Consider the following 23,442-nt stretch of genomic DNA (forward strand, 5'->3'; position numbering starts at 1 on the left):
AGACTTATAGTTGGAAGATAGAGTGACTAGTGCAAACAGAATAATGTAGTGTTTAAAGCATTGATCCTGAGGGTCTAGTGCTCACTGAAGACTGAAAGACTATGAAGTGATCTCAAAATACAGACTTTTCTTTAATTCTTAGAGGAACATTTCTATAGATTTTTACCATAGCATACAGCTTCTTAAATTCTGTTACCTGTTTCTGTTCTCCATAGTTCTCCTCCAGCTGTACTGCCAACTAGAGGTGTTTTTCTCTCATTCCTGTCTTGCCTATAGTCTACCAAGTCTTCTCTGTCTTCTTTTTTTCCCTTAACCCTCCCTCCTTTTGACATGTTGGGTAGTTTTTCTCCACAGACATGGTCCCAGGGTTTATTTCTTAACAAAGTTTGGCCTCTTCCTATGGGTGATTTTGTACTCTCTGCTAAGAAGAAAAAATTTTCTCCAAATCGTTAGCCTTAGAATAATGGGCAATTCATAAATAAAAAAAGAGCAACTTATTAATGTTTACTGAAGAGTCAAGTTAGTTACTATACTAAGAAGTCTGACCTGCAAGCAAAACTTGGCATCTTTGCAGTTACCTCAGCTTTCAAGAAGGATGCTTATCTGTGTGTGTCACCATTCTTATCTTGAGTTAGTTGTGTTTGAGTCTGCTGTTTTTTGTTAAATTTGTTACACTTGTTTGGTTAAACTTTATATTGTGAGTCGTGATATACATTTTTATCAACAGTAGTATTTGGCAGATTTCCAATAACTGGACTTAATTGGGCATGCATGCATTGTGTCCCCGCAAAATGAATGGTTCATTGTGTCTCAAAAATGAATTGGTCAGACTTCTTTTGCTAAAGCAAATGCATGTATAATCCAAGAGAATTTGCTTGTAGAACGATTTTTTTTTTCCTGCTAGAAAGAAGAATTTGATAAGGTAAATGGATGGTGAGATCTTTTTCACCGCTTTACACAGGTCAAGAGATTTGAGGTACAGTAGTTTTCTTCCAGTTGTATGTTTACCCCTTGCCCCAGCATCAAAAGCAGTTTCTAGAGGTCTCAGTGAAGGAGGCTTTGAAAAATCAGTTTAGAAAATACTGTTTAAAGTTGTATTTAAACATAAAGAACTGGGTAAAACTTAAGTCATTTTCTACTTACCTAAAAGAAGGACAAATATTAACTATAGTTTCTAAGCTTCTGTTGAGACTATTTCAAACTTAAAAACATACAGAAGGCAATAACTAAGAAAAAATTTTTCTGTCTAGATTAGAGGAGAAAATAGACTTCCAGAGAAGCCAGTATTAAATGTTATAATTCATAGGCAGTGACAAGAAACTAATAGTTGCTCTATAAACTTGCCATAAAAAAATGGAAACAGATAAATCTAGGAGAAGAAAGCTATGGAATGTTTATGGCATAACTAACAGTCAGTAGAGGAACAAACTAAATAAATATGATAACGGTGTTTGAATGCTCTTTAGAATCCATTTCATTGTAAGTTAAGATAGTCTCCCAAAGAGTTATCCTATGAAAAAAGGAAATGGTAGTAAAATCTTTTTTGTTTTTAATGAGACTATCAGGCTGCCTAATGTGCTTTTTAAATTTATTTATTTATTTATTCATTGGTACACGGGCCTCTCACTGTTGTGGCCTCTCCCGTTGCGGAGCACAGGCTCCAGACGCGCAGGCTCAGCGGCCATGGCTCATGGGCGCAGCCGCTCCGCGGCATGTGGTATCCTCCCAGACCGGGGCACGAACCCGAGTCCCCTGCGTCGGCAGGCGGACTCTCAACCACTGCGCCACCAGGGAAGCCCAAATGTGCTTATTTTAAAATTAGATGGTACCCCACACACCCACATACATGCACATTGTGTTTAATATGGTGGGGAAATCCCCTATTTTAAATTAGCCTAAGCAAATTCTTTTGAGATCTTTTATATCGTTAAAAGTGCTCCCTCATTTAATTTGTTTTTCAAGCTTTCCTAATGATACAAACCACTGGGATATTTATTGAAAGTACAGATTCTTGAGTCTGTTTCAGGCCTACTAAATGTGTAGCACTGTGGGAAAATTTTTATCATCGAGGACTTCTGGGGCCACTAACGTTTATTTACTTGATAAGTTTAAGTTGTTATGGGTTCGATTTTTTTGACTAATAATCAAATGATGTGAGTTAACTGGTATTAAGTACAGATTCTGTGACCATTAGAGAGCTGTGAAATTTCTAAGTGTGTTTTTGAGAGTAGCATGCATGTAGGAAGGAGGAACAGTAGAAGACGACACTGAATATATAGATGGTTTAAGATAATGATATTAACCAACCAGAAGTATTCACCCATCCATTACTCCCCACTATGAAAGAAATTTAGTAAGTTTTTGGTGTAATTTTGACTGTGTTTAAAAAGACACTTTGGTTTTTAATTCTAACGTGCTTATACTAAAAAAATAAATGGCATATATGCAACTTCTTCATCCAGATGATGTTTAGTTTACACTAGCGTTTTTTTAACATCTTTATTGGAGTATAATTGCTTGTTAGTTTCGGCTGTGTAACAAAGTGAATCAGCTATACATATACATACATCCCCATATCTCCTCCCTCTTGCGTCTCCCTCCCACCCCCCCATCCCACCCCTCTAGGTGGACACAAAGCACCAAGCTGATCTCCCTGTGCTATGCAGCTGCTTCCCACTAGCTATCTACTTTACGTTTGGTATACACTAGAGTTTTTGGTGTATCTGTGTATGCTAACTTGGTACCTCTGAATAACAACTAGAATATTTTACCTTCATTACAAACAAAAGTATTCAGATAGCAATACTATTAAAAAATATTTTTTTTAGTATCCCTTGAACGGTCACAAACAGGAATGCCATTTAAAACAAAAAAACCAAGAGATTGCTGGGTTACTTTGTTTTAGAAGAAGATAAATTTTACTGCTGTGGCTAAAGACGAGTGAAAAAACCTTGAATATAATAGCATACGTTCATGAACTGTCAAATCTGGAAGTGAGCTGCTGTTAGATGAATACATAGAGTCCTTGATCTGTAAGGAGCAAGAATATATTTATTGTAAAGGAAGAAACACCTTTGAAAAGGCAGAATCAAAGCTTTTAACTGTTTCCTTTCGCTGTTAGATAGCAAAGTCTGTCATAGAGCTTGCAGATGGTTGGCTCTTAACAAGTATTGATGCCTCTGTGCAGTCTTAGGGCAAGGAGGTTGAAAAACAAGCAGTGTAGTAGTCACCAAGACTATCATACAAAGGATGGAAGATGAGAATAATTCTTCGTAGCCGTGGGAAGATAACCACCAACTATTCTCACTTTTAAAGCGGCTGTACTACTTTGTCTTTCCTCCTAACCCTTGGCGATATATGAGAGATCCAGTTCCTCTACACCTTCAACAACACTTGGTCTTCCTTGTCTTTAATTTTAGCCATTCTCATGGATGTATAGTGGCATCTCATTATTATTTTCCTGATGACTAAGGAGGTTGAGCATCTTCCTCTGTGCTTATTTGCCATTAATTAAATATTCTTTGTTGAACTATTTAAATCTTTTGTTCCTTTTAAAATTGGATTATCCTCTTACAGATTTGTAAGATTTATTTATATATTCTGGATATAAGTCCTTTACAAAGCCATAATTTGCAAGTATTTTCTCCCTGTATGTCTTGATTTCATTTGCTTAACAATGTCATTTAAAGAGCAAGAGTTTGCATTGTGAAGTCCCACTTACCCATATTTTTCCTTTTATAATTTCTGTTTTTCATAGCCTATTTAAGAAATCTTTGTCTAACCCAAGATCACTACAATATTCTCCCATGTTTGCTGCTAGAAAATATAACTTCACTTTATACATTTAGATATATGATGCATTTTGAGGTAATATTTCTCTATGGAGTGCGGTAAGAGTCAAAGTTTTGGTTTTTTGTTTTTTTCTGCATACGGAGATACAGTTGTTCCAACACCATTTGTTGAAAGGAGTATGCGCCTTTCCTCAGTTAACTGCATGGGCAGCACTTTAGAAACTTAGTTGGACACATATGTACAAGTCTATTTGTAGACTAGACTTTGCATTCTGTCCCATTAATCTGTAAATCTATCTTTATACCAGTAAACACTGTCTTGCTTACTGTATCTTTATAGTGAAATCAAGTAATGTAAGTCCATAAATTTGTTTTTTTCCCAAAATTATTTGGACTTTTTTAGGTCCTTAGCATTTTCATATACATTCTAGAAACAGTTTGTCAGTTTCTATTAAAAAAGCATCCTGAGATTTTGACTAGGATCGCATTGAATTTATAAATCAATTTGGGGAGAACTGATCTCTTATTGAGTCTTCCAATCCATATAAACATAGTATATCCATTTATTTAGGTCTTTAATTTCTTTCAGCAGTGTTTTTTGTAACTATGTAGTCTTAATTTTTGTTATATTTATCCCTAAAAATTTAGTATTTTTGATATTATTGTGAGTTTTAATTTCAGTACCCAACTTTTTGTTGCTAGTACATAGAAACAAAATTTTCATGTATTGACTGTATATCCTTTGTCCTTTCTATACTTATAAGTTTTAGTAGCCTCTTTATAGATACCTTGCGTTTGTCTCCATTGGTGATCATATCATCCGGAAATAAAACCTGCTTTACTTCTTCCTTTCTAAGCTACATACCTTTTATTTCTTGCCTTATTGAACTAGTAAGGGCCATCAGTAAGTACAGTTTTGAATAGTGGTGTGGTCACCTCAATAGATGCAGAAAGGGCTTTTGACAAAGTTCAACATCCTCTCATGATAAAAACTCCTAACAAGTTAGATATAGAAGGAATGTAATATAATAAAGGCCATATATAACAGACCCACAGGTAACATCATAGTCAACAGTGAGAAACTTAGCTTTTCCTCTAAAATCAGGAACAGTACAAGCTTGCCCACTCTCACCACTTCTATTCAGTATATAGTACTATAAGTCCTAGCCAGAGCAGTTAGACGAGAAAACGAAAAGACATCCAAATCAAAAAGGAAGAAGTTAAATTGTCTCTGTAAATAACATGATAAAAAGCCATAGAGACTCTACCAAAAAAATTGAGCTAATAAATTCAGTAAAGTTGCCAGATATCAACATATGAAAAGCAATTGCATTTATATACACTAACAGTGAACTTTCTGAAAAAGAAATTAAAGAAAAAATCCCATTTATAATAGCATCAAAAAGAATGAAATACCTAGGAATAAATTTAACCAAGGAGGTAGAAGATTTGTACACTGAAAAGTATGAGATGTTGATGAAAGAAATTAAAGACATGAATAAATAGATATCCAATGTGTTTGTTGATCGGGAAGGGTTAAATGTCCATACTACCAAAAGCAGTCTACAAATTCAATGCAATCTCTATCAAAATTCTCATGGTATTTTTCACAGAAGTAGGAAAAACAATCCTAAAATTCATGTGGAACCACAAAAGACTTTGAATAGCCAAAGCAGTCTTGAGAAAGAATAACAAAGCTAGAGGCATCACACTTTCAGGTTTCAAACTATACTACAAAGCAATAGTAATCAAAACAGTATGGTACTGGCATAAAACGAGAGACCAATGGAACAGAATAACCCAGAAATAAACCCATGCATATACAGTCAACTAATCTTTGACAAGAATTCAAAATGGGGAAAGGATAGTTTTTTCAGTAATTGGTGCTGGGAAAAGTATATATCCACATGCAAAAGAATGAAATTGGACTCATCATACACAAAAATTGACTTGAAATAGATTAAAAACTTAAATGCAAGTCCTGAAACCATAAAATTCCTACCAAAAAAATAGGGAAAAGCTCCTTGACATTGGTCTTAACAGTGATTTTATGGATATGACACCAAAAGCACAGGCAACAAAAATAAAAATAAACAAGTGGGACTGCATCAAATAAATATTTTGCACAGCAAAGGAAACAAAATGAAAAGCAACCTATGGAATGGTAGAAAAATATTTGCAAAACATACATCTGATAAGGGGTTAATATCCAAAAAATATATGGAACCCATACAAGTCAATGGCAAAAAAAAAAGACTAAAAAATGGGCAAAGGACCTGAACATTTTTCCAAAGAAGACATACAGAGAGCTAAATATATTAAAAGGTTGTACAATATCACTAATCACAAGGGAAATGCAAATCAAAACCACAATGAGATATGCCTCATGCCTCTTAAGATGGCTGTTACCAAAAAGACAGGCGATAGTAAGAGTTGGTAAGGGTGTGGCAGAAAGGGTCCCTTGCACACTGTTGGTAAGAATGTAAATTGGTACAGCCACTATGGAAAACAGTATGGAGGTTCCTCCAAAAATTAAAAGAACTGCCATCTGACCCAACAATCCCACTTTCAGGTATATCTCCAAAGGAAATGAAATTAGAATTAGCTGTACTCCCATGTTCATTGCACAATTGTTTGCAATAGCCACTGTATAGAATCGACCTCAGTGTCTGTTGATGGATGAATAAAGAAAATGTTGACCCTTGAACAATATGGGTGTTAGGGATGCCAATCCTGTGTGCAATGAAAAATCTGCATAAAACTTTACATTTGGCCCTCTGTGTCTGCAGTTCCACATCCTCGGATTCAACCAACCACGGATCATGTAGTAATGTAGTATGTATTTATTGAAAAAAAAAAAAAAATTCTTGGGAATTCCCTGGCAGTCCAGTGGTTAGGACTCGGGTGCTTTCACTGCAGCGGACCTGCGTTGAATCCCTGGTCGGGGAACTAAGATCCCATAAGCCCCGCAGTGTGGCCAAAAAATAAATTTAAAAAGAAAGAAAAAAAAAATCCACATACAAATGGACCCTCACAGTTCAAACCTGTGGTGTTCAAGGGTCAACTGTATATACATTTACAATGGGATATTAGCCATTAAAAAAAAGAATATCCTGCCATTTGTCACAACAGGGTTGAACCTGGAGGACATGCTAAATAAGTGAAATAAGCCAGATGGAAAGATAAATGCTGTGTGGTCTCACTTAGATGTGAAATCTAAAAATGTTGAATTCACAGAAGCAGGGAGAAGAGTGGTGGTTACCAGAGGCTTGGGAGTAGGCGAGATGGGGAGATACTGTAAAAGGGTATGAACTTTCAGTTATAAGACAAGTAAGTTCTGGGGACCTAGTGTATGGCCTGGTGACTGTGGTTGATAATACTGTATTGTATACTTTAAATTTGCTGAGAGTAGATTTTAAGCAGTCTCACACACACAAAATGCTAACTATGTGAGGAGATGGGTACTTAATTAACTTGATTGTGCTAACCCTTTCACAATGTATCCATTTATCAAATTGGCACATTGTACACCTTAACTATATACAATTTTTGTTTGTCAGTTATACCTCAGTAAAGCTGGGAGGGGAAAGTGATGAGAGCGAACATCCTTGCTTCATTGTTGACCGTAGGAGAGCAAGAAAACATTCACGTTCTGTTCTATTACTAGTTTGCTGAGAGTTTTGTCATTCACGGGTATTAAATTTTATCAAATGCTTTTTCTATATCTGTTGAAATGGTTATTTATGTCTCTTAGTCTGTTAATACAGTGAATTACATAGATTGATTTTCAGACATTATGCTGACCTCAAGTTTCTGGTATAAATCCCACTTGGTCATGATGTATTATCCTTTTTTATATAGATGGATTTGATTTACTAATATTTTGTTGATGATTTTGTTATATGATTATGAGGTATATTGGTCTGTAGTTTTCTTGTAAAAGACTATTCTGTTTTGCTATCAGGGTATTGATGGCCTCATAAAATATGTTCTCTTTCCTTTTCAGGAGAGTTTGTGTAGAATGGGTAACATTTCTTCTGCATATGTGTTTTGTAGAATTCACCGTTGATGCCATCTGGGTTTTCTTTGTTTCTAAATATGAGATCAAGTTCTTTAATAAGTATTGCATTATTGAGATTGTTTTCTTCAGTGAGTTTTGGTAGCGTGTGCCTTTCAAGGAATTTGTATGTTTCATTTAATTGGTTGAATTTATTTGTATAAAGTTTGTAATGTGTTCTGTCTTATTTCTAATAGGTGTGGCTAAGAGGTTTATAAATTTTATTGATTTTTTTTTTTTTTTTTTTTAGAAAACCAGTTTTTAGCCTCATTGATTTTTCTTTGTTTTTTAATTTGGATATATTCTAACGTTATCTTTCTATAATTGATTCTGGTTTAATTTGTTATGTGAGAACAAACTTTGTATGATTTTAATTTTAAATTTATTAATGTTTGTTTATGATCCATGATGTGGCCTAGCTTGGTGAATATTATGTGTGTCCTTGAAAAGAATGAGTATTCTGTTTGCTGTGCACATTTTTCTGTAAATGTCAACTAGATCCAGTCAATTCAAATTGATGGCATTTTTTTAGTTCTTTTATATCCTTGTTGATTTTCTGTCTTACTGAGAGAGTAGTTGAAGCCTCTGGCTGTAACTATCAATTTGTTTATTTCTTCTGTCAGTTTTGTTGGTTTTTGCTTCCTGTACTTTGAAACTCTGTTGCTAATTACATACATGTTTAGTGAATTGGGCCTTTTATCAGTATATAATATGTAATATCCTCTTTGCTTTGAGATCTGTTTTGTCTGATATTAATAACAGTTACTCCAGCTTTCCTTTGATTATGCTTGCATGGCATATGTTTTTCCATTCTTTTACTTTTAACCTACTCATACCATTATATTTGAAGTGAATTTCTTGTTAGTGTATAGTTTGGTAATTTTTTTTCTCTCCTCTGACAATCTGTCTTTTAATTGGTGTGTTTAACATTTGCATTTTATATAATTATTGCTATGTTTGGATTAGGTCTATCATTTTATTATTATTTTGTTCCTTCTGTTTTTCATTCCTCAGTATTTCTTTTTCTGCCTTCTGTTGGGTTATTTGTACATTTTTAATTATTCAAATTTAATTTACCTAATGTGATTTTGATCATCTCTTTGTGCGTTGATTGTTCTAAGGATTACAGTATATATCTTGGGCCCAGAACCTAATTATTTATTAAGTACTTTGTTGACTGAAGTAATATTTTAAAAATCCATTTGTGAGTTTTGTTAGTGTTAAAATTTTCCAAATACAGTTATTGAAAAATAATACAAGCTCTTTAAACATAGTCTATTAATATAATATTTTTGCCCCGTTTAATTTTCTCCAAAAATATTCATGACAGTTCTTTCATTCACCAGTGACTTGTTTTGCTTGGTCTACAAAAGGAGATACTGCTTCATCTTACAGTCTCGCCTAGGTTAATGCCTGTTGATATTAAGCACTTTGGTTTTGCTTCTGAGTCAGAATTTTTCTCTTTATATATGACTTGTAACTCTAACTCTGTAAGCTTTGCATAGGGCTGGCTTTGAGGACAGTAGTAAGTTTAAATGATTCCGTTTATATGGTAATAGAAGAAACAGTTAAATGACCCCAAGGGAAACTTTGCCTCTTCTGTGTAGTGTCAAAATTTTTCCTTTATTTCTTCAAGTTTGTTTCCTCCTCTGTAAAATGAAAGATTTGAACTGTGGCAGTTTCTTTGTGTTGCAGTATACTCTAATTTGGCTATATTCAGATTAATTTAAACTAGTTTTAATAATTTACCAATTAACTCAGTTCATTTAAGGGTTTTTTGGTTTTGTTTCTATTGAAACCAAACAGATTTTAAAGCACCAGTAGAACAATTTGAAGAGTATAGATTTTACTAATTTTCTGTTCAGGATGTCTGAGTTTTAATAATCCATATAGGTCCTAGAATGTAGCTTACTTATATCTGTGATACCCATTTATAGGAAATTTATAGCGGGAAGTAGTTACAATTAGGCTTGTCAGTCATTGTGCTTCTTGTTGTGGCCCAGGTCCTGTTCCTGTTGGCCGGCAGCCTCAGTCTAGCCCAGTGCTGTGCAGTAGAGCTTTCTGCGGTCGTAGAGTAGATAATAGTGCAGACTACACAGATGCACTATGTAGTGTGGTACCAACTTTAATTAATTTATCTTTCAACAACCATGTGTGACTAATAGGTCATCAGACAGCAACACAGGTCTAGACACATGGCTACCCCTTTTATATGTAAAATCCACATTTTGGAATTTTTTCTGGATCTCTCAAGCAAAAACTTCGAAGAGAAAAAAAAAAAGCTTTTAAGAGGCTCTTTGACCTATTAAATCAGCTTGTGGAGGAGGAGACAGAAGGCTAAACAAGTTGGAAAGAAAATGTTACTTAAAGTGATAATTATATAGTATAGTATGATAAGGATTAAATCAGTGAATAGGTTGATAAAGTGACTGAATACCTGGGGATGTCTGGGGGTTCAGTGAATGAAAATAAACCACTCTGGGGATTTTAAGTAGTAAGGGCTTAATTTAACTTAAAATAGAATTCGTTGTAAAATTACTGATCACACCTATCAAGTTCTTGGTTGAGTCTTTAGAAATAATTTCCAGACCAGTGCAGAACTACCAGAGACTCTGTTAGGAGCTCCTGCCACTGAAGCCATGCTGGGTAGGGTGCAAACACTTTGCCTCCACTTGGACTGCTGCTGGTTACCCAAAAATCTGGAGGTTAGATACTAGTCTAGAGAAGATGGGAGAAGTATAAAAGTATTTCTCTTTTCAGTGACAAGCTGAATGGACTTGAGCAAGAGAACTTTAATTAGAAGCTCAGATTGTTAAATGAAACTTACTTTAGGCTAGGATAGCCTCTCGGAGAAAATAAATTATCTTAGACATGGAAGAAACCATATTGCACTAATTGTGGTGCATAAACTTTAAGTAGATTTTATTGCATACATATACAAATAACGCTTATATATCCATTCTTTGCAGATCCAGGATGAGAAGACTGATAAAAGAAGAAGCTAGTTGAACAGCTATAAGATGCCCAAATCTGGGTTCACAAAACCAGTTCAGAGTGAAAATTCTGACAGTGACAGCAATATGGTAGAAAAACCATATGGAAGAAAGGTATATGATTATGCTAAAGATTTGTTGACTCTTTGGAAATTGTGAAAAAGACTCCTGATTTAGTATTTATTTATTTATTTATGTATTTATTTAAAACTTTTCTAATTGTAACATTTATTTTGTTTTATTTTATTTTATTTTATCCACACTCAGTGGCTGTGGGATCTTAGTTCCCTGCCCAGGGATTGAACCTGGCCCTCAGCAGTGAACATTCAGAGTCCTAATCACTAGACCACCAGGGAATTCCCATGATTTCGTATTTTTAGTAACGGCTCATAAAATAAAAAGCCGTATGGATGCCAGCTCTTGGGAGTGAGATTGTTTTTCATTCGCTAAAATAACAAAATTACCAAAATCACATAGTTACTTGAGAAATGATCATGAGGCTGGGGATCCAAGACCTCACAATCATTTGTCATTTCTTCCCCCTGACCCCTGGTACTGAAACACACATACACAGTAGCCGTTCACTTTTCCACGTCTATAACTTCGGATAAATTTACATAACTTTTCCAAACTCAGTATATCTCTCTGTAACAGCGGACAGCAGTACTTTATAGAATTGTGACAGTGAAATGACTTAAGTATTGTACTTGATACAATGCTTGGTATATAGTAAGTGCTCAATAAATGTTAACCGTTTTTGTTGTTTATTATTAGTCATTGCCAGTGACCCATGATTCTGCCCTTTTACATCTATCCTTCTTCATTACTATTTAATTTAGACCCTCAAAACCTTTATTTAGACTTCTGTAGTTGTCTCCTAAGCGGTCTCACTATCCCTAGTCTCTGGTTTATCTAGTTACACATATTATCTTTGAATTTTTCTTTCTTTGAATTTTTCTTTTTTTTCTTTTAAGTTCTTTTCTTCCTGTAAGCCATTTTCTTGTTGAAGGACATCTGAAATGTTTCCAGTTTTTGGCTAATATGAATAAAGAGTCTGAACATTCATGTACGAATCTTTTTTGAACAGCTTTATTGAGGTGTAATTTATATGCTGTAAAATTCACCCACTTAGTGTAAAATTCAGAGATTTTTAGTAAGTTTATAGAGTTGTGCAACCATCATCACAATACAGTTTAGACCATTTCCATCATTGTTAAAAGATCCTTAATGCCCATTTGCAGTGTGTCCCTGTTCCCACCCCAAAGTCCAAGCAACCCCAAATCTGCTTTCAAAATCAGAACACGGGGCTTCACTGGTGGCGCAATGGTTGCGAGTCTGCCTACTGAAGCAGGGGACACAGGTTTGTGCCACGTTCCGGCAAGACCCCACATGCCGTGGAGCGGATAGGCCCGTGACCCATGGCTGCTGAGCCTGCGCTTCCAGAGCCTGTGCTCCGCAATGGGAGAGGCCACAACAGTGAGAGGCCCGCGTACCACCAAAAAAAAAAAAAAAAAAAAAAAATCAGAACATGTAAGTTTTCAACTTTGTTCTTTTCAAAAATTCTTTTGGCTATTTAGGGTCATTTGCATTTCCATATAAATTTTAGGATTAGCTTGTCAGTTTCCACCAAAAAAAAGCCTGCTGAAATTTTTATAGGGATTTTATTGAATCAGTAGATCACTTTGAGTAGTATGTCATCTTAACATGTCTTCCAGTCCATCACCACAGAATATCTCTCCATTTATTTAGATCTTCAATTTCCCTGACCAATGCTTTGTAGTTTTCAGTGTACAAATCTTGCACTTTTATTGCTAAATTATTAATATTTTATTCTTTCGGATGCCATTGTAGATAATTTCATTTAGGATTTTTCACTGCTGGTATATAGAAATGCATATATTTTTGTATACTGATCTTGTATCCTGTGACCTTACTGAACTCATTTATTCTAAAAGTTTGTGGATTCCTTAGGATTTTCTACATATGGGATTATGTCATCTGCTTATAGACATAACTTCTTTTCCAGTATGAATACTTTTATTTCCTTTTCTTGCCTGATTGCACTGGCAGTCTTTGCTTTTGATTGCAGTGTTTAATCTACTCTCATTTCATGTAATTATTGATAAGGTTAGATTTATATCTGCCATTTTGCTCTTTGTTCTTATGTTTCAGGTCTTTTTTTCTCTCCCATCTTTGCTGCCTTTTTTAAAAAACTATTTTTCAGTGTACTATTTAAATTTCTATGATTTTTTTAAACTATGTTTCTTAAATTATATTCTTAAAATGTTGAGATATCTAGGGATTATAATGTGCGTGCTATTTACTACAGGTTAATATTGACTTAAATCCAGTATAATACAGCAACTTTGCTCCAGTATAGCTCCATTACCTTCCCTTCCTTTGTGTTCTCTGTGTAGTATATATTATATCTACATTTGTTATTAACTCAACAGAATGTAACAATTATTGTTTTATACAGTCTTATTTTTTAAAGAAATAAGAGAATTAAAGAGAAATATATATTTATACAGTTCTTTGTTTTTACCTACGAATTTACAAATTTTGGCACTCTTAATTTCTTCCTGTGAATTCAGGTTACTGTCTAGTGTCATTTCCTTACAGTCTATAAGAATTTTCCTTAGTATTTAAGATGGATCTTCAGCTGTGATTTCTCTCAGTGTTCATTGATCTGAGAATATCTTGATTTTGCCATTTTTAAAAAACAGGTTTTTTGAGATATAATTCACATACCATACAATTTACTCATTTAAAATGTAAAATACGGTAGTTTTTAGTATATTTACAGAGCTATGCAATCACCACCTCTGTCAATTTTAGGACATTTTCACATGAAAAAGAAGCCCTGTGTACCCATTAGCAGTCACTCCCCATTCTGTCCCCATACCCCACAGCCCTAGATAGCAAATAAATCTACTTTCTGTTTCTATAGGTTTTCCTATTCTGTATATTTCATATAAGTGGAATTCTACAGTATGTGGTCATTCATGACTGTTTGCCTTTATTTTGTTGGATGTAGAATTCTTATTTGACTTGTCCTTTTAGTAGATTGTCATCCCACTTCTTTCTTGCTTTAAGTGTTTCTGATGAGAAGTCAGCTGTTAATTGTGATGAATTTTTTTTTTTTCATTGCTGTTTTGTCTTTTGTTTGACTGTAATGTGTTTAGGATCCCTTTGCAGTTATTCTACCTGGGGTTTTTTGAGTTACTTGGATCTGTAGATTAATGGTTTTCATGAAATTTGGGGTGTTGAATTTACTGATTTTGTTTGTTTGTTTTTGCCATCTCACATCTGCTGTTGAACATACCTAACACATTTTCAGTCCTTTTACTTTTCAAATCCAGTATTTCTGTGTAATTGTTCTTTATTCATATTCTCTGTTTAAGTCATTGTTGTCATACTTTAATTCTTTAAACATTGTTTTCTCCCTCCCTCCCTCCCTCTCTTCCTCTCTTCCTTCCTCTTTATAGACTTTGCCAAACCTATCTTGGCCCACTCAGAGAAGTTTCTCTTGAATACTTTTTTCCTTGCTTTTTCCAGCTGCCGTTAATTTTTATTGAAAACTGGACAGTTAGGTCATATGTTATAGCAGCTCTGGATTCTCATTATTTCCCACCTAAGAGTTGTAACTGTTGCTAGTTTTTTGTTTGTTTGCTTTTAGTAAAATGTCAGGTTTTGCAGTGTTTACTTTGTCACAACCACTGGTGTCTAGGTTTTGGGGGGTTTGTTTGTTTGTTTAGTCTTGCTTTCTAGAGGTTGCCCCATACCTACATGGATTAGTTAGCAACCATTGGTTGGTCAGGCGTTGTGCTCAAGCATGAGCCAGTAAGCCTTACCATGAGCCAGTAAGGCTTCCACCTTCCACTGATAGATTTACACGTGTGTTGGGGAGTGTGCTCAATGTTCGGGCATTTTTCAGGTAAGCCCTAGCATTTACTTTCTCTCAGGCTCACCCAGGAGTTCCCTCATGTGTGCAAGCTCCTTGCTGACTAAGGATGGTTTAGAGAGATTGGACCCTTGTAGACCTCCCCAGTGTGTACACACGTCTCCCTGTCAGTGAGGGGTCTGTGCAGAGCTTAGCCCTTCTCAGGTCTTCCCCACATACTACCCTGTCTGCCAGGGATGAGTGCCAGGGATGAGTGGCTGTGTTATCTAGTGCCCCCGTGGCTCTCTGATTTCTGCAATCTCCCTCTCTGATTTCTGCAGTCTCCCTGTTACAAATTTCTGGCTTGTCTACTGGCTACTGCTCCCTCACAGTGGGACCACAGCCGTAGGCTAATAGAACTATGGTTTTTTTTCCCACTCCATTCCTTTCCTACCCTGCTTGCGGAGTGACTGGGTGGTGGGGTTTTGGCCTTCTGTGTCAATTCAGGTTGACTCTCTGGTAGCAAAAATGCTGGTTTTCATTGCCAGCCCCACCCTGGAACTACTTCATGCAAACTAAGCATTAGCCAGGAAATGAGAACAACCTGAGGCAAGAATGCCAAAGACAATCACTGTTCTTATCCATAGTTCAGCAGTTTTTCTTGTTGAAAATGCTTCTCAATTTGTTGTTTTTGTTCAATTTCTAGAGCCTTGAAATGGTGGTTTTCGACAATTTTGTCCAGGTTTATAGTTGTTTCTTGGAGAGATAAGTTGCCAGTATCTTCATTCTACTATAGACAGAAGTTTCCCCAAATGTGTTTTAATGTGCCAAATATTAAGGAGCGTGAATTCACTAATATATTCATTTTATTCAACAAACCTTTCATGGGATGCTTATTGTGTTGTGTGCCCCTCCCATGACCCTTGAAATAAAACAGTGATTGGTGGGACTTCCCTGGTGGTCCAGTGGTTAAGACTCTGCGCTTCCACTGCAGGGGGCATGTGTTCCATCCCTGGTTGGGGAACTAAGATTCGGTGCGGCCAAAAAAAAAAAAAAAACAATGGTTAAGGCTTGGTCTAAATCTTTATGAAGACTCTTAAGTAATTGCTCTATCTCTGTGTCTGAAGTGTTTTGCTCTCAGGACCACTTGATACTTTTTAGCATAACTGAGGAGGCTAAAGGGCTTTTTTGTACGTGGTTATGTCTGTTGACATTTACACAATCAGAAATTAAAACTGAGAAAAAATTTAAATTTATGAATTGGTTTAAAAAACATGGGGCTTCCCTGGTGGCGCAGTGGTTGGGAGTCCGCTGGCCGATGCAGGGGGCGAGGGTTCGTGCCCCGGTCCGGGAGGATCCCGCGTGCTGCGGAGCGGCTGGGCCCGTGAGCCATGGCCACTGAACCTGCGTGTCTGGAGCCTGTGCTCTGCAATGGGAGAGACCACGGCAGTGGGTGGCCCACGTACCACAAAAACAAAAACAAACAGTATAACTGTTACATGTTAATAATATATTTTTGTGAAACAACTGTATATTCCAAGACAGTATCAGTGAGAAGAGTGTCATTGGTTTTGCAGATATCTTTAATGCGCGGCTTAACAGAAAGATAGCCAGATTCTCATCTGCTTCTGCAATCCGGATGTTCAGATATCTCTTGTCAAGTAATCTCAAGACTCAAATACACATTCTTTAGAGAATGAGAGAGAAAGATACACTAACATCTTAGTGTTATTGTGAGCATATTTCTGACTTTGCATTTCCCCTGAAATGGTTTCAGGGACCATACTTTGTTCACACTAATGAAAGTATTTGAGTGTACAATGATGGGGCAAAGGAGAGAAGCAGTCAGTTCTAGGGCGTTCAGGGGTTGTCTCACAGTGGAAAAGATACCTAATCTGGATTCTCAAGTATGTGACTAGCAGGAAAATGGGAGTAAAGAGTAGACTAAGCAGGAGATGTAAAAAAGACAAGAATCTGTTAAAGTAGTGCATACAGAGTTAGGATGTAGCCTGTGAAGGATGGAGGGTAGGAGATAAGCATTAGACAGGGACCGGTTCATTATGGCCTTGTGTTCCTTGCTAAAGATCTTGAAATTTATCCTGTAGCCAGTGAGCCAGAAAGGAAGAGCCATGACAGAAACCAGTTAGAGTGTTATTTTTAAATCCAAGCAGAAGGCAGTGTGGGCAGTGGCTGTGGGGATAGCAGTGGCAGATCTAAAAGATATTGGGGCTTCCCTGGTGGCTCAGTGGTTGAGAATCCGCCTGCTGATGCAGGGGACATGGGTTCATGCCCCGGTCCAGGAAGATCCCATGTACCGCGGAGCGGCTGGGCCCGTGAGCCATGGCCGCTGAGCCTGTGCGTCTGGAGCCTGTGCTCTGCAATAGGAGAGGCCACAACAGTGAGAGGCCCGTGTACCACACACAAAAAATATATTGAATTACTGAAACTTGTGTATGTATAGAAAAAGTTGTCTGGGTCCACTCTGAGGTTGATTGGACTATTCCCTGCGAAGGGCACTCAGGAAAAGGAACAGGTTGTTTGAAGAAGAATGTTTGGTTTGTATTTGTTGAATTTAGTTGGTCATCGCAACATCCAACAGAAGTATCAATTAGACAGTATTAGTTAGATATGCGTCTAGAGGTCAGAACAGCTAGACTGGAAATAAATGTATGAGGATTTGTGGAAAAGTGATATATAGGTATCAAGATGTCACCCCAAGAGAGTGGGGCAAGAATGGAGGAGAGCATACCCTGAGGAATTCAGATATTTTAGGAGGAGTCAGGAGAGGGGGAGCAAGGAGGACAGAGAGAGAAGCAGAAGTTACATGGCGAAGAGTGGAGAGGGGGTCTGTATGCCAAATGCCACAGCAGTTAATAGGAAAGACCAGGCCATTGTCAGTAGAGATACCTTATAGTGACCTAGGTAAAGGTGACCTCAGTAGAGTTGTGGGGACAGAATACAATGTGAGATTTGAGGAAAGAATTATAACTTTTATTTCTAAATGTTTAAATGTAGTGAAGGTTGCATTTGTGAAATTACATGTGAGCTACTTGATGTTTGGGGATTTGAATTTATAAGGCTAAAGTTGTTGAAGCTTTTATTCTTCTAGGTACTTTGTATTATTTTTTGAAGATTGCCACTAAATATGCAGTAGTCCTGACCATTGCCTTCATAACAGTGTGATTTTTTAAAACTATAGAGGCAAGCAAAAAGCAAACACTTTTTACTAATGTATTTCTATTAAAAATATTGCTTAAGTAAGTTAAGAATACTTATTAATCATTAGATTTATAAAATAAATAGGAAGAATAAATACAAACTATTAAATTCCTTAATTATTAACAGTTGACTTACCTAAAGGGGTATATTTAACTGTCTTCAGTCTCAGTTTAATCATTCAGTGTTTTTTTTTTTTTTTCAAGATCACACGTCTGTTTGGGTAATGGTCAAAAGCCCTTCTGAGGCAGTATGGGTGGTGCTTACTGCCATGCTTTGGGATTTCCGAGCAGCTTGACATCCAAAGCTGCTGTTAGAAATAATTTTCTTCAGTTTTAAATAGATATTTGAACTGTTTATTTGCACCTTAAGAGAGGAAGGGCCATAATTTCCATTCCAAATTTCTTGCTTATAGACCACGTTACTACTGCTTCTTAGGACAAAGTAAAGTTAGAAGAGAGGGGAGGAGAGAAGGCGGCATGACCATTTTATTCACTTATTTATTTGTAAAACATATTCTTAGGATTGTCTTTTCTTGGTCAGTGATTGTCCTTGAAGCCAACCTCTAGCTTCTGAGTTTTTCTTTCTATAAAATTTTTAAAAATGAATATATAGCTGTTCTCTTATGTAAATACAGACCGTATTTACAGCTTAATATGACACAGACATTGCTGTTATAAGATTCTAAATTAAAAAATAACCTGAACCAAAGTTTAATTTTTAAATGCATTTAAATAGACCATAATTTTAAATAATAATCCCATTCTATAGCAATATGCTTTTTATATAAAGTGCTTTTATTACCATATTAAATATTTCAATAGTCAGGGTTTCATCAAAAATGTCTCCTCCAAATTCTTCAAATATTTTATCCTTTCACTGCTAATCTGTGGGATTTTTTTCCCCATTGGTTTTAGTTTAAAATTTTTTCCACTGGGCTTCCCTGGTGGCGCAGTGGTTGAGAATCCGCCTGACGATGCAGGAGACACGGGTTCGTGCCCTGGTCCGGGAAGATCCCACATGCCGCGGAGCAACTAAGCCCGTGAGCCATGGCCGCTAGGCCTGCGCGTCCGGAGCCTGTGCTCCGCAACGGGAGAGGCCACAACAGTGAGAGGCCCGCATACCGCAAAAAAAAAAAAAAAAATTTTCCACTGACATTTTTAGCTATAAATTATCTATAATTTGTAAAACAAAATCTTTCATCAAACCTTTCCTGATAAGCTAAAACCCGGATTAAATTCATAAAGTGTGAGAGTGGATGTTAATCCTCTGCCTATCTAAATAGCTCTGCGCTATCCTTTTCATCATCAGTATAGTTCAGACCTTTATTATCTCCTATCCCCATGATAACTGAGAACTTTTCTTTTATTCAAGTAATGTAATAATGTTCATTACAGAAAAATTAGAAAACGTATATAAGAATAATGAAAATAGAAATTGCCTTGTCTGAGATGAAGCATCTTAGGTTTTACCCTACTTGCAAGCTAATTAGTTTCATGGATTATGGCAGAAGACATGAGACTCCTGGGTCAGATAGAGAGGAAAGTGGTTTTTCTCATAGCAATCGCAGTAGCCATATATCAGCATTTGTGCCTGTTCTCTGAGCCCTGTTTCTCACAAAGGGATGCAAAGAAGGCCAGGTGACAACTACATATATACAGTGGATTGTATTATAGGAGAGGAATCCCAAATCTTTTTAATGGGCAATAAATCTACCTGACCTTTGCCCTAAAGGGAGAAATTATTTATTATACTGAACAGTGAACAGGTCTGATCTACCCTTTGCTCCAGAGGGAGACACTTTCTCTGTCTTCCAAGGCTATTCTCTATACAGATATCCTTGAAAAGATAAAATAAAGGGATTTAGTGCTTCTGCTTGCAAGATGTGCAGAAATGCAAGAGAGCTATGGAGAATTGTCTCCCAGCACACCTGTAATGCCATTACCCACAGATAGCCATTAACATATTGGTTTATATACTTCAAGCGTTTTATGGTTTTTTTTTCTTCTTTTTTTCTAGGTAAATTTTTACCTCTTATTTTTTTCTATCTTCTTGAGTTGGTAAAGGCTACCAGCACATTGTTTAATATCAGCAGTGATAGAAGATCATTCTTGTCTTGCCATTAATACTTTCATTGCTATGTATGGTAGCTGTTGTAGGTTATTGAAAGAAAATCATTAATATAAATGAAAAAAGACTTAAATTATTTTAAAATAAAAGAAGTCTGACTGTTAGGTTTATTATGTCATGGATATGAAAGAAGAATGTGCCAGTGATTCTCTCCTGAATTGACAAGAGTATTTATACCATTTGATGATATAAAAATTTTAAGACAATCAGAAATAGCTATTTCTTTTGAAAGTTACTTTCCCCATATCTGAAAATAATTTTTATTGTTTAGATTCTCACAAAAACACTTTGTTCAAGTAACACTTTTAAGGACAATTTTATTTTACAGAGAACAGAATAAGTTGGTAGCAGGAATGAATATTCACACTAATCACCATATTGCACAGGAGAGGATGATTGATAAATTCTTATGAACATTTTTCATTTAACATATTAACAAATTGGTTTCTCTTGTTTTATGGCACAGAACAGTATCTTTAGTCACACAGTGCAAGGGAGAAGGGACATCCTAATATTTTTCTTAGATTCTTTTTTTAATAACAAAGATTTGTTTTTCTAAGGCAAATCTCTAGAACTTTGTTGGCTGACCATTTTACTAATCATGCCTTTTTGTTTCTGATGCTTTGACATCTGGGGCCTCAGTGACCCTGGGGAGACTGCCCTTCCCAAGGCTACTCAGTTCCCAGAGATAGTAAACAACTTATGTGTGACCACACCTTTCATATGCAAACCAACCAATCCAGAGTCCATCCCCAATCACCAACTCTATCCAGCTCTCACATTCTGGGCCACTATCCCCCTGCCCTAATAACAGTCACCCCAGAACCAGGTACCAGACAACTAGAGAAACAACACCTGTACCCTAGAGTCTGCTGAAATTATGCAAACTAGCCAACCCTAAACCTGCTTGCTCTGCCTTGCCTTTTTCTTCCTGTGGAAACTGCAATAAAAGCTTTGACTCACATTTCCTTCCCCTCCCTCTGCTTCCTGAACCTCCTAGGTGCTTCCCCCGGTGGCCCCTCATGGTGCGGCATGCCCCCTCTTCTTGGGAGCTGTGAGTAACAAACTCTCTTTGCTGTGGCAGCGATCTCTTGATCTGTTGGCCTCACTATACCAGAATAATAATAAAATCGACATTTTAAAACAACCTTATAAGCAAAAGGCATGCCTGTGAAGCTCCATTTCATTAGCAGAAGTAAAAAAAACAGCTCAAGAGGATTTTCCTTTACACCTGGGAAATAAATAGTATTAGACTTTTATTCTTCACTAATCTTTACCAGTTAAGATATAAGGAAGTCACATTCTCTTCCTAATTTGCTAATAGGTTTATCAAAAATGAATGTAGGGTCTATTTAGATGTTATTATCACCTATTAACATCATAATAAGATTTTTCCTTAATCTTTTGATATAATGAATTGTCTTGAGGTTTTCTAATAATGAACTATTCTTATATTCTTTGGGTGAATCCTGCTTGATTATGATATATTATCTTTCTAAGTCACTAAGTTTGATTGGACAGTTTATTTAGGACAGTTTATTGTTTCATTTATTTCATAAGCAATTTAGTGTATAATTTCTATCTTGAACCCTTCTTTGGCGTTAGTTTTATTTCACACTTGTAAAATGGATTGGGTATCTTCTAATCTTATTTCTGTGTTGTAGTATTGTTTATATGAAATGGGAAATATATTTTCCCTGAATTTTTAATTTAAAACCTCTCATAAAATCTTCTGGAATAGGTACCTTTTTTAGACATAAAATCTTTAGCTATAGATTTATTGTTTTCTATGATCATTGGTCTATTCAGGTTTTCTATTTCTTTCAATGAGCCAGTGTTTAGTAATGCATGTTTTCCAAGAAAATAATCCATTTTTCTGGGCCTTAAAATTGTAATTGTATAAAAATGAATATAGTAGTTTTTTGGTTTTTTTTTTTCGGTATGCGGGCCTCTCACTCTTGTGGCCTCTCTCATTGTGGAGCACACGCTCCGGACGCACAGGCCCAGAGGCCATGGCTCACGGGCTCAGCCGCTCCGCGGCATGTGGGATCCTCCCGGACCAGGGCATGAACCCGTGTCTCCTGCATCGGCAGGCGGACTCTCAACCACTGCGCCACCAGGGAAGCCCCTAATACAGTATTCTTTTGTAACTTTTTAATATCCCATCTGGAATTGTATTTTAGGTCTCAATCCCAGTCTTTTTTTTTTCCTGTTTTTTTTCCCTCTTCTTATTTTCATGATAGAATCCTAAAAGCTTTATTATATTGCTCTTATTGAATCATCTTTTCATTGATAAATTCTACTTTTAAAAAAAATTCAGTATTTTTTTATGCCCCTTCTTCCCACTCTTCCTTCCTTTATTTTCTGGCTTGGGTCGAAAGCTCATGTCTTCTGCAGTCTGAGTCTACATCTCATTTTCTTCTGAAAATCTCTATGGTTATGATATCTATCATTTATTATCATAGTTTTTATGCTCACCTGCTAGGTGATGTGGCTTAGTTCTTAGTATCTAGCATGTTTTTCCAAAGGAGTTGTCATAGCCCAGTTAGATGTGCTGTATGTACCAATTCAGATGTTGGATCATAAGAGTGAACTTGGTAATTGCTGTAGGCATGAGGGTAGGATACTTTATCTAAATGAGTGGACACATGGTATTAATAAAATACAATCTGCTTAATTCAGTCTAGACTGCTTTTTCTGATTTATGTATTTGTTTATTGGTGATGATGTCTATCTTAGACATAGAGTTCCATTATATTCAAGATATTTTGTTTTATTGTTATTTAACAATTATATTACTAAGTAAAAGGGAATATGAAATAAGTTAGAAAACACATTATGATTGTTGAAAGTGGGCCTTAAGGACATTGAGGACAATGATGGTTTGTAGTAATACTCTTTCTACTTTATATAAAGTAGTTTTTAATGCTGTATTACTCAGCTAATATTGTTATAAGTTTATTCATATTTAATTTTTTAATAGAGTAAAGACAAGATTGCATCCTATAGCAAAACTCCAAAAATTGATCGGAGTGATGTGGGCAAGGAGATGAAAGAGAAATCGTCCATGAAACGGAAACTTCCTTTTACCATCAGCCCATCAAGAAATGAAGAACGAGATTCAGACACAGGTAGGAAATTTTGTTGTTTTCTGGTTAAATCATAATCCTTCTTTTACTGTGATTTTCTTTATCATTCCTTGTTCACTTCATTTTAGAGAGAAATATTTGTATTTCAGAATTTCAGATTTATCATTGGGGCAGAAATTAATATATTCCTCACCCAAATTTTATTTCTATCATAGATAAAAGCAATTAGCTTTTTTTCTTAGTCTCAGTGTTTATTACAAATTTCTTACCACTTTAAGAACTT

General features: G+C 36.0%; 1 protein-coding gene across 4 annotated transcripts in view; it reads left to right on the forward strand.

The window, feature by feature from the left end:
• The window catches only part of ANKRD12 (ankyrin repeat domain 12), a 114,609-nt gene that overhangs the window by 18,545 nt on the left and 72,622 nt on the right, over window positions 1-23,442 (forward strand). For all 4 annotated transcript variants that reach the window (XR_010836734.1, XM_059041237.2, XM_067014573.1 and 1 more), the window contains exons 2-3: window positions 10,818-10,955; window positions 23,054-23,201. Coding sequence is in view for 3 of the 4 variants with exons in the window: in XM_059041237.2 (XP_058897220.1) it covers window positions 10,869-10,955; window positions 23,054-23,201 (235 nt within the window). In the remaining variant the exon portion in view is untranslated. The remainder of the gene's footprint in view (window positions 1-10,817; window positions 10,956-23,053; window positions 23,202-23,442) is intronic.

This window comes from Kogia breviceps, chromosome 15 (assembly GCF_026419965.1).
Source record: "Kogia breviceps isolate mKogBre1 chromosome 15, mKogBre1 haplotype 1, whole genome shotgun sequence".
In the NCBI taxonomy this organism is placed as follows: domain Eukaryota; kingdom Metazoa; phylum Chordata; class Mammalia; order Artiodactyla; family Physeteridae; genus Kogia; species Kogia breviceps.